This window comes from Lutzomyia longipalpis, chromosome 2, assembly GCF_024334085.1.
Source record: "Lutzomyia longipalpis isolate SR_M1_2022 chromosome 2, ASM2433408v1".
NCBI classification, from domain to species: Eukaryota; Metazoa; Arthropoda; class Insecta; order Diptera; family Psychodidae; genus Lutzomyia; species Lutzomyia longipalpis.
The window spans coordinates 3,693,798-3,704,056 of NC_074708.1; the positions used below are offsets into that span (position 1 = coordinate 3,693,798).

The window sequence follows — 10,259 nt, forward strand, 5'->3', positions numbered from 1 at the left end:
AAACATTTGTATGTGGATTCAACGAAAAAAAAAAAGAAACATAAATCAGCCTAAAATTAAAAACTTCCACGATGAGGTTCTGAAAGATCTTTCAGCTGAGACATTTATGCGAATTTTGGCAACTGAAGAACGTCCTCGTATCTGAAATAGATTCTCATTCAGTTTAAAAAGAATATATAATCAAAAATTCATAAGTTTATTTATAAATATAATGAATTGTGACGAATGGCAAAAATTGCAACATTTTTACGAAGAGACACACTGCTGGGAGAAGAAAAAAGCGGATTTATGTCTCTGATAGAGTAAGACTTAAGTCTAATGCTCTCTAAGCTAGAATTAGAATTTTTCTACTTATTTATTAATAATAAATGTTTTTTTTTTAAGAAAATTTCTCTTTAAAAAAAGCTTAAATATTGACAAAAGTCTCTGACAGAGGCGTAGACAGAAATCTGCCTAAAGAATTTTTAATTTAAATAAATTTAACGACGCTGAAAATTTATTTAAATAACAACTTAAGAATCGAATTTTCTGAAAATTAACGATCGTTGCATTTAAATTAACAGAATTTGACATTTTTTCATGTACAAAATTCTAACGTTTGAAGTTCTTTCTAAAAGCTTTGACGTTTCTTTTTTTTAATATTTGACATTTATTTTCTTATATTTGTTCTTGTTTCTAGCCTTCGATGATTCCTTTCACATTTGACATTTCTTTTTAATTTTTTTTGACGTTCATATTCAAACGATTGATGTTTCTTATCTAACGTTTCACATTTCAAATGTGATGATTTTTTCTTAACAATGTATATGTCCTTTCTTGAAAAGCTTAATTTTGAATCAAAAAGCTCAAAAATTGAGTAAAATCTCAGGCAGAAATAAATTCTGTTTGACTCTGGTTTGACTATTTTTCTTACGTTCAGCAAATTTTTTCTAACGTTTGACATTTGTTCTTTTTTCCCTTTATCTTGTCTAAGATTTGCAAATTCCTCTCCAAATTTATTTTTCATTTAATTTTTACCTTTTAAATAATTTCTTTAACCCTTTAAGGTATTAAAGACACCCAAAAACCCCCCCTGGTTACGCCCATATCTTCTGAAGAGACTTAAAGTCTTCAATGCATACGAAGCTTAATCATCTTCTGGCGCTATTTGCATTTCTTTCATTTCTTTCAATTATTAAAAATTGGGCAATTGAGGTCAGAATGTCTCGCAGAAGCGCCTGGAGGAGAATTTAATCAATTGATCGTCTCCGTCGGTATCAATGACAAAGCTCCAATATTCATGGGATGAGGGGAGACAATTGAGAGGCTGAAATGTGATCTTCCGGTTCATCAGGCACCCGTGTGTGTGCGTGGAAAATTGAGTCTGCGCGATTGATTGAGTTTTGTGGTGGAGGATCAAGAGAAGCAGAACAGCCAACAGATCAACCGCACCACAGTGTCATTCTGTGGCTGCTACTGCTTGGGATTTTCTCACTACTCCACACATTCTTTTGGACTCTTTTTTTTCGTTTCGTTATCTTATCACGACAAAAAGGTAGGTTTTGAATAGAGAAATATTCCACACATAAATGCTTCGCGTGCTCTCTTTTTGGAGACATAACACGAGAAGAAATATGCTGCCATTCAGTCAAGTGAAGGCTTTCGAGGAGAGTTAAAGGTTCTTTTTTTTTTTTAAGAAAAAGCGATTTTCATTTTTTCTTTCATTAGATTTAGAGAATGGCCGCAAAGGAAATGTCTCAAGTGAAGAATATTCTGGACCTCAGCATCGAGGAAAAGAGGAATTTTCTCAATTCATTCGATTTCCTTATGACTGATTGCGATGGTAAGTTCATTGTTGGTGCTCAATAAGGCTGATAAGGTTAATTAATATAAAGTGATTCAGTGAGAAAAGAAATTCACGTGAAGTTCAATGATAAAAGGAATGCAAGTATTGTGTTTGATAGCGTGAACATATCGCTGTGGCAATGATGATAAAGCTTTTCTCATAAGAAAAAATCTCTGAGCTTAAAAGTCATGAAAGCTTCAAGGAAATTAAAGAAAAATTGATTTTTTGTGATAAAAATTGAAAAATGATTTTTTTGTGTGAAAAACGAAATAAAATAATTAATTTTATGAATAAATTAAATTTAGTTATTCAAAATAAAAGATCTGAAGAAAAAAAGACTTACGTTATTGAGAAAAAAAGCTCGAATAGATAATTGTTTAAAAGTTTAATAAAAATCTTACATTTACCAAAATTTAATTTTTTATTTCAAAATTAGAATTTCAATAATTAAATGAAGAAACGAAAATAAATAAACTGGAAAAGCTTAAAGGTGATTGACTTGGTTAATACAGATCGTTAAGTTTAGAAAAAAAACAACTCTGAGAAAATGTACCATGAGTCATATAAAACTGTTTTTCCTTAATTTATTAACCAAAAAAAATTAAAAGCTGAACGAATTAAATAGTTAGTTAGCTATTTAAAATAACTAATTTGTTAATTAATTGATTAAATTGTTAAACAATTATTTAATTAATTTTTTATGATAGGGGAGACCGGGGTTAAAAAAGTCACTTAAGGGTTTAGAAAAAGCTCAAAATATCATATTTCCCAAATAGATAAAACGAAATGTATAGCTCATTTCTTTAGGAAATTTACTGCCCTACAACTCTTTCTCAGATCATTTTGTTCTATCTAGCTAGGAAATATGATATTTTAGGCTTTTTCCAAACCCTTAAGTGACTTTATTAGCCCCGGTCTCCCCTACATATTTTTTAAGTTAAATAAGAAATGAAAAAGGTTCTGAAGCTAAATAATTTATTTTAAAAGAAGCTTTCGTGAAAGCTTTGAAATTTTTTTTTAAATAGATTTTGCAAGATTTTTTTTTTGAAAATTAAAAAATCATTAACAAAATTAAATTAAATTATAAATTAAACTTTCATAAATTATTTAAAAAAAATGAAATAATGAAAGCTCGGTTAGATCAATATTTTCTAGGCCAAGCTCTAGATTCTCAACAAAAAAATGTAATTCTTTTCGTGCAACCCAGTTTTACCCAATTTCCCCTATTTTTTATTAATCTCTGAATTTCTAATCTCAAGATTATCTGATTTATTTTTCTTTTACAAAGAGATAAATCGTCTAATCTCAAATTCTTTTTTTTTTAATTAATCCTCCCTCTCAAGGCGTCCTGTGGAATCTCTTTGAACCAATTCCTGGCACCGGAGAAGCTTTGAGGGATGTCGAAGCTGTGGGCAAGAAGATTGTTTATGTGTCCAACAACAGTGTCCGTACGGATGAAGCGTATGAGAAGAAGATTGTTGGCATTGGTGCCACGTACAGACAGGAAGATCTCGTGCATCCAATCCACACAATCATTCACTACCTCAAGAAGATTAACTGCCAGGAGCTGATTTACTTCATTGGAACAGCCCACACAACAAATCTTCTCCGTGCAGCTGGGTTCAATGTGATCGTGGGACCGAATGAGAGAGTTGAGGAGGATTTCCACAAACTCGTGACTCTCGTGAAGGACAATCAGCCCGTGAAGTATGTTATTATGGACGTTGACTTCAACTACGGCTACCCGCATTTCCTGCGCGCTGAGCTGTACCTCCGTGACCCAGAATGTCAGCTAATCCTTGGCGCCACAGACTACCGACTACCCATGATGGCAGGATTTGATCTTCCTGGCCCGGGGTACTTTATGGACGCCCTAGCATTGACTCTTCCCCCCGGAAAGAAGCCCATTGTTCTGGGAAAACCCGGTGTTGGTCTGGGGGAGATTCTCAAGGAGAAATACGGAGTGACTGATCCACAGAGGGTTCTCTTTGTGGGCGATATGCCCCTTCCGGACATTAAATTAGCCACAAACAACGGCTTCCGGTCCCTTCTTGTGCTCAGCGGTGGTACATCGAGGGAACAAATGCTGGCCAATGAAGACAGTACGCAAATCCCGGATTTCTATGCGGACTCCATAGCTGCCCTGTCGACGCTCATTCAGAGCCTCCCACCGCAATCAGCACTGTAAAGTTCATCTTGGAGGAAATCTTAAAAAAGCATTTAAACCTTTGACCTTTGGCTTTGTTGGCGCCCGCGAGAGAAAAAGCTTTGAAAAGTGTTCAAAATTTTATTTTTTGAAATAAAAAAAATTCTTTGGAATCCTTAAGAAGGATTTTTGAGGAATTGAGCTAAAATGAAAAAAAGTTTGTAAAATAAGTTTGGGTATAAAATAAATCGATGCATTAGAAAATTAAAAAAAATTGTTTTAAAAAACATTTTTTATTTGAAACATTTCAGGATATTTCTGTTAGAATTTTTTATGCTCTAAAATTTAGATTAATTTAGAGTCTAAATTAATCGAAAGTTCTGTTTAATTATGCTTAAACTATTTTAAGTATATAGTTCAATGGGGCTATTGAATTAAATTTTGGAATGAAGAGTTTATTACAAAAAATTCAACAAATTCGAGAGATTTTTTCTATAATCTTGCCTTTTTATTGGTCATTTTTTCTTGAAGAAAATCTTAAAATTGGGAGCTATCCATTTGATCAAAAAAATACATTTTTTGTCAGGAAAATGTCTAAAATAAATAAAAGATTATTCTATTTTAATCAATATTTTCTTTATAAGATGTTCTTGTGATCTAATAAAGAGCTTCAAAATGAATAAACTTCTTTCGATGAAAAAAGGTTTGTTTTTCTTTTTATTCCATGAAGATATCTTGGGAAGAATCAATTATTTGCAAAATATGAAAATTCCTCAAGTTTTCCGGAGTTTTTCTTACTTTTTGATCATTAAATAAGCTCTACTGAAATACTTCAAGCTCTTCTAGCTATTCTGAATCCCACAAAGCTTTTTCACCTTTCTCACAATATCTATAATAATACGTTGTTGATAAATTTGCAATTAAACCCAATACTGTTGTAAAGAGTTTTTCTTCAAATTGCTAGCTCATTCCTAATTGCTCAATGATTCTTAACTAAATTTATCAAGCTCATTCTGTTCGTCATAAAATAAAAAAGAATATTGTACATAATTTCGTTCTTTTTCATGATTGTCTCTTTTATTTGACTGTTTAACCCTTTGATGACAGACGGATTAAGAGTCTAATTAAAAGAACTTTGTAGATAACAATTGAAGGTACATACCTCGATCTTTTCTCTCTTGTGACCCGGATATTCCTATTTAGAACACTCGGCAAATGTTTTTTTTTCTTTGAATTCGGAGGACATAAAAATTGCATAAAATGTCCTAATTTTCAGAAAATTCAAATAGAATCAGTTAAAGGAAGAATTTGAGAATTTCTTACGAGAAATTTAGTAAATTTTAATACATAATTAACTTTTCTGGACAATTTGAAATCAGACTCTGCTCTTTAAAAAATTTCCTGGGAATTTCTGGGTTAAAAATATATGGTAAAGACCTTTTAAAAAATTAGTTAGTATAACCAGCATGGCTTCAGAGGAAAAATAAAAGAAATAAAGTTTATAAAGAAACATATTTCATTCTTAAAAAATACATTAAGCATTCTAAAGAAATTTTTCCTTCACCTGGATTCGCTAAAAAAAATCCTTTTTTGTACTAAATTATTGTTTTTTAGAGCTTTGTGGAGGCTATCACACTAAAGCTTCAAATGCTTGAAGCGCTAGAAGCTTTCTAAGCTTCTTATGTCTTCCCATGTAAAATGTCCAGCATAAAGTTCTTGGAGCTTGTAGCATGAATGTTGCAGCACCATCAAATTCAGCTAATTTCCTTAAAACTAAAAGAAAATTCTAATAATAAAATTTACTTTAAGATGGAAGACTACTAATGAGTATTGATAGATCAGCGATGGAGTCCGCGTAGTAATCCGGAATCAACCTGCCCTCATCTAGGTTCATCATCTGTTCCTTTGAGGTGGCCCCAGTGAGCACAAGGAGTGACTGAAAACCACTTTTGTGTGCAAATTGAACGTCTGATTCGGGAATATCTCCCACAAAGAGTACCCTTTTGGGATTCTCAATCCCATATTGATGCATTAGAATGCCCCCAAGAGCATCTCCGGGTTTTCCCAGGACAATGGGCTTCTTTTCCGGGGAGAGGCTCTCAATGAGGGGTTTAATGAAGAATGCCGGGCCAATGAATTCCAAATCCGGCATGAGAGGCATTCGCTCCTCCGTAACTCCCACAATTAGCTGACATCCTGGATCACGGAGGTACATTTCAGCTCTCAGCAATTGGGGGTAGCTGTAGTTGAAGTTGAAGTATGTGATAACAAACTCAACAGGTAGATGATCTTTCACTACATCCACTAAATTCTGGAAATTCTCTTCCACACTGGTTGGACCTTCAATCACATTGAACCCAGCTGCACGGAGAAGATTGCCCGTGTGGGCAATTCCAATGTGATAAATGAGTCCCTGGCAGTTGATCTTCTTGAGGTAGCGAATGATCGAATGAATTGGATGCACGAGATTCTCCTGCCTGTACGTGGCTCCGATATCTGTGATCCTCTTCTCGTACGCTTCATCCGTGCGTATACTGTTGTTGGACACATATACTACCCTCTTGCCCACACCTTCCATGGCATTTATGGCAGCTCCAGTGCCCGGAATTGAGCCAAAAATGTTCCAAATTACCCCTGTGGGGGAATTTTCAGTTTAAAAAATGTTTCTTCTACTTAATTTTCTCACTCATGATTCACTCAAGGTTCTTGCAGGTAATTTAAAAAGATAACGACTTTACTTAAGATTTTTTTCTAATAAGAAATTTGAGCAGGTGTCTTGAAAATTTAAGAGAACTTCTCATCTTTTCTCTATATGTATAAGATAAAATTCTTTGAGCACTTTTTGAATTTTCTTTTATCAAATTTTCTCTCTAATTTTAATAACTTTTCTATCAATTTTATTTAATCACATTAACGACATTCAACTCACCATCACAATCAGTCATCATGATATCGAAGGAATTGAGGAATTTCTTCTTCTCCTCAATGCTGAGATCAAGGATATTCCTCACTCGATGTACTCCATTTGTGGTCATTTTTCACACAAAAAAAAATATCTGAGATCCTTCACTTCACGTTGATGCAAACTATACTAACTGTTCGTCCACATTTTAAGCCAAATATATACGAAAGATATCATAGAAAAAAATCTTCGCGGTGATAAGATAAAACGCGCCACAACACGCGCTCCCCCAAAAGTCTCACTATACTCAAAAACCCATAAAAAGTGATTATAAAAATGTGATCAGTACGAAAACGGTTGAGACCTATACGGGTTGGTTGAAAGACTCAGGGAGTTAAATTAATTTTTTTTCACCCAAATTCACGTCATCTGAGAAATTATCTTTGTGATGAAACTTGGCAGAAAAAAAGATTCTCATAAAAAATACAACTTGTTTATCTTCTTTAAGGTTTGTTATTTTTAATTACCTTTAAAAAAATTTTCTTCGCCGTAGAAAAAGGCAGAATTTATTGTTTCTGTTTGTTTTTAAAAGGTTTTCTTGAGTTTGATGCAGACTGATTTTATATGAGGGGGTTTTGCTCAATTAATTTTACGATTTTTAATATTGTCAATACCTGAAGAAGATCAATTTTTATACTCGAAATGTCGGGCATAGAATACGTCTAAGGTTAACAGTTCTTTAAGTCATGGCAGAAGAGATCGGAATAATGTATTTTAATGTCCCTTGAAGGATACAGGCCGTAATGTGATATTATATGCTTCACGCATTCATTTATAACTTGCTTTCGTTTTTGATCACTTAGAAGCCCAATCGAAGTGAATTCTTCAAGGGCTTCTTTGCAATTTATCTCTATATAAGTTTTGAATTGCTAGAAAAAGAAAATTGTTAAAGTGCGATTAGTTTTCATTAATTCAAGTAACCTTTGAGACTGTATCACGATCATTATCCCACTTATCCCAGCTTTTTTCTGTTCACTGTTACTTTATTCTTATTTTAACCCTTTAAGAACCGTATTTGCTTCTACTAAATAATTAATTTTAATGATTTTTTGGGTTATTCTGAGTTTGAGTTAAAGACCGCTGTTAAAATTAAATCCACTTTACACTGAGCAGCGCGGACCTCCGCGTGTTCGTCTGCTCTGAAATCTGAGAATGATCTGACAAGTTTTTTCATTGACACTTTTGTCATGATTTCCAGTCTATTTTTTCCATTGACATTTTGGAACTTTCCAGGCAGTGACCACCTCTGGAATTCTTCGAGCCTTCATATGGCGCCAAATTTGAATTTATTGAGACAATTTGTAATTATTTTAACAACCGTATTGATCACAATCAAATATGATATAACGAGGAATCCCAAAAAGAGATTGTTCAAAATGGAAATAAACGTTCTAAAAGCCCTTGCAAATAATTTGAAAGAAATCTCAGAAATAAAAAATAAAATAATTCTTAAAGAATAAACTTAATTTTATTGAAAGAAAGGAAAAAATGAATTTATTGTGACAAAATGCTCTGGATCAACGTGGCTAAATCGGAGAGGGAATCAGCGTAGAAATGTGGAATGGCTGTGCTGTTTTCATTTGCCAGCATTTTCTCCCTCGTTGTCCCTCCTGTGAGCACCAGAAGGGACTGAAAGCCCACATCTCGTGCGAATTTTACATCCGTATTGATCAGATCACCCACAAAGAGCACCCTTTTGGGATCTTTTATGCAGTATTTGTCCATTAGTAGCTGCCCAAGAGCCTCTCCGGGCTTCCCGAGGACAATGGGCTTTTTACCAGCAGGCAAGACACCCACCAGCCCATCCACAAATGGTCCTTGACCGGGTAAATCAAAGTCCTGCGTCACGGGGATTCGGTAGTCGTATGCGCCAATGATGAGATTGCAATCGGGGTGCTGGAGATAAATGTCTGCCCGCATGAACTTGGCGTAGTTGAAGTTGAGATCACTGTCCACAATGACCAACTTCACGGGTTCGCAATCATTGACGGTTTTGAAGATTTTCATAAAGTTCTCCTCCACTTCACCCGTTGGCCCATCGAGGATCTTGAAGCCAGCTTCACGGAGGAGATTCTTCGCACAATCCGTCCCAATGGCATAAATTAAGCCCTGAAAGTTAATCTTGTTGAGGTACTCCACAATTGACACCATGGGATGTACGAGATTCTCATAGCGAAATTCCACACCGAGCTTCTCAATTTTAGCCTCGTAGTCCTCAGTGTGTCTTGTGCTGTTGTTGGAAACGTACACCACACGCTTTCCGTAGGATTCGAGGGCATTTATTGTTGCACCCACACCAGGAACTTCCCGAAGGGCACACCAGATTACTCCTGAAAATCACACGGAGAGATTTATTGCGGAGATTTTCCTCCCAATTGATTTTCCCAGGATTCCCCTCACCGTCACAATCCGTCATGACTGTGTCGAAGGAATTTAGGAAATTCATTCGTTCCTCCATGTCCAGATCCAGGATATGCTTCACCATTGCCATCCTCTCTTTCATCTTTTCCTCATGCATCCTCCTGGAGCTTTTTCACTTTTCCACAAAACACTGCTGTTGTTGCACTTCCAACGAATTTCCCAAAAGCACTGAAACTTGGGGCAAATCCCGCGGGCTTTTTAAATGGTCAGCACGAGATTCTTTGCATAAATTGAGATTATGTAGTAGTCCCATTTTTAACCCTTCTCCCACTCTTGCCACACTCCATGTGAACCCATCATCACTTTTAAGTAAAACCGGAAGATTACACATTGAAATCTCCTCCAGGTTCATGCCTCTTTAGCGCATACAGCTCAATCTCTCACGGGAGGGACTTTGCATATCAAAAGACATTCAAGGTGAAGAAGCTATTTTCAACCAACGAAACAGTTAAGAAAAAAGCCACAAATTGCCTTCACGGTGAAAATGCTAATAAGTCGCGTTGTGGGAAAATTAATTTGATAAAAATGGGCTGACTTCTTTGAAAGTGAAATTCTCAATAAATTCGTTCATTAATCGGTCAACGAAGAAGTTGTTTTGATTCTTGGGAAAGGGAAATGCCACACTCGGTTAAATGTTGAGGCCCAAATTGAATGATTAGATCGTGCCTCCGAATTCTATTAGCTGTCTCTTCAATATGCTTTTTTCTACTTTCTTTTGGCTACCAGAAGTTTAGGATTCTTGGAAGAGTTGGAAGATGATTTTCTTACACTACCCGCGAAAAGTTTCCGAATTAGCAAAAATTTTATATTTTTAAGACCAATTTAAAATGGATATAACTGCGGATGTGATTAAACGATTTCCATAAATAAAGTAGTTTTGGAAAGGTGCATTTCTCACCTTTCTA

General features: G+C 35.0%; 3 protein-coding genes across 4 annotated transcripts; 1 reads left to right on the forward strand and 2 right to left on the reverse strand.

Moving 5' to 3' along the window:
- The first annotated feature begins 1,385 nt into the window (after positions 1–1,385).
- On the forward strand, positions 1,386–4,245 carry LOC129788673 (uncharacterized). Of its 2 annotated transcripts, none has more exons than XM_055824915.1 (3): positions 1,386–1,534; positions 1,708–1,822; positions 3,169–4,245. In XM_055824915.1, exons 2-3 carry the CDS (start codon positions 1,717–1,719, stop codon positions 4,011–4,013), a joined length of 951 nt encoding a protein of 316 aa, XP_055680890.1. In that variant the 5' UTR covers positions 1,386–1,534; positions 1,708–1,716; the 3' UTR covers positions 4,014–4,245. The 2 variants fall into 2 exon arrangements, with proteins under 2 accessions (XP_055680890.1, XP_055680891.1); XM_055824916.1 differs by lacking the exon at positions 1,386–1,534 and adding an exon at positions 1,622–1,631.
- A 1,219-nt stretch (positions 4,246–5,464) lies between these two features.
- Positions 5,465–7,059, reverse strand: LOC129788675 (uncharacterized). The gene is made up of 2 exons (XM_055824917.1): positions 6,901–7,059; positions 5,465–6,605 (listed from the first exon to the last, which is right to left on the reverse strand). The coding sequence occupies exons 1-2, from the start codon at positions 7,004–7,006 to the stop codon at positions 5,776–5,778; spliced, it is 936 nt and encodes a 311-aa protein (XP_055680892.1). The 5' UTR covers positions 7,007–7,059; the 3' UTR covers positions 5,465–5,775.
- Positions 7,060–8,398: 1,339 nt separating this feature from the next.
- On the reverse strand, positions 8,399–10,073 carry LOC129788672 (uncharacterized). The gene is made up of 2 exons (XM_055824914.1): positions 9,334–10,073; positions 8,399–9,263 (listed from the first exon to the last, which is right to left on the reverse strand). Exons 1-2 carry the CDS (start codon positions 9,449–9,451, stop codon positions 8,428–8,430), a joined length of 954 nt encoding a protein of 317 aa, XP_055680889.1. The 5' UTR covers positions 9,452–10,073; the 3' UTR covers positions 8,399–8,427.
- Positions 10,074–10,259: the final 186 nt, after the last annotated feature.

What these genes read in the sequence shown, in the direction of transcription:
- LOC129788673 (XM_055824915.1), top strand. Translation starts at nt 1,717, where the DNA reads ATGGCCGCAAAGGAAATGTCTCAAGTGAAGAATATTCTGGACCTCAGC. An exon ending in CCTTATGACTGATTGCGATG is followed by an intron (nt 1,823 to 3,168) that starts GTAAGTTCATTG and finishes CTCCCTCTCAAG; the next exon opens with GCGTCCTGTGGAATCTCTTT.
- LOC129788675 (XM_055824917.1), bottom strand. Translation starts at nt 7,006, where the DNA reads ATGACCACAAATGGAGTACATCGAGTGAGGAATATCCTTGATCTCAGC. An exon ending in CATGATGACTGATTGTGATG is followed by an intron (nt 6,606 to 6,900) that starts GTGAGTTGAATG and finishes ATTCCCCCACAG; the next exon opens with GGGTAATTTGGAACATTTTT.
- LOC129788672 (XM_055824914.1), bottom strand. Translation starts at nt 9,451, where the DNA reads ATGCATGAGGAAAAGATGAAAGAGAGGATGGCAATGGTGAAGCATATC. An exon ending in AGTCATGACGGATTGTGACG is followed by an intron (nt 9,264 to 9,333) that starts GTGAGGGGAATC and finishes TGTGATTTTCAG; the next exon opens with GAGTAATCTGGTGTGCCCTT.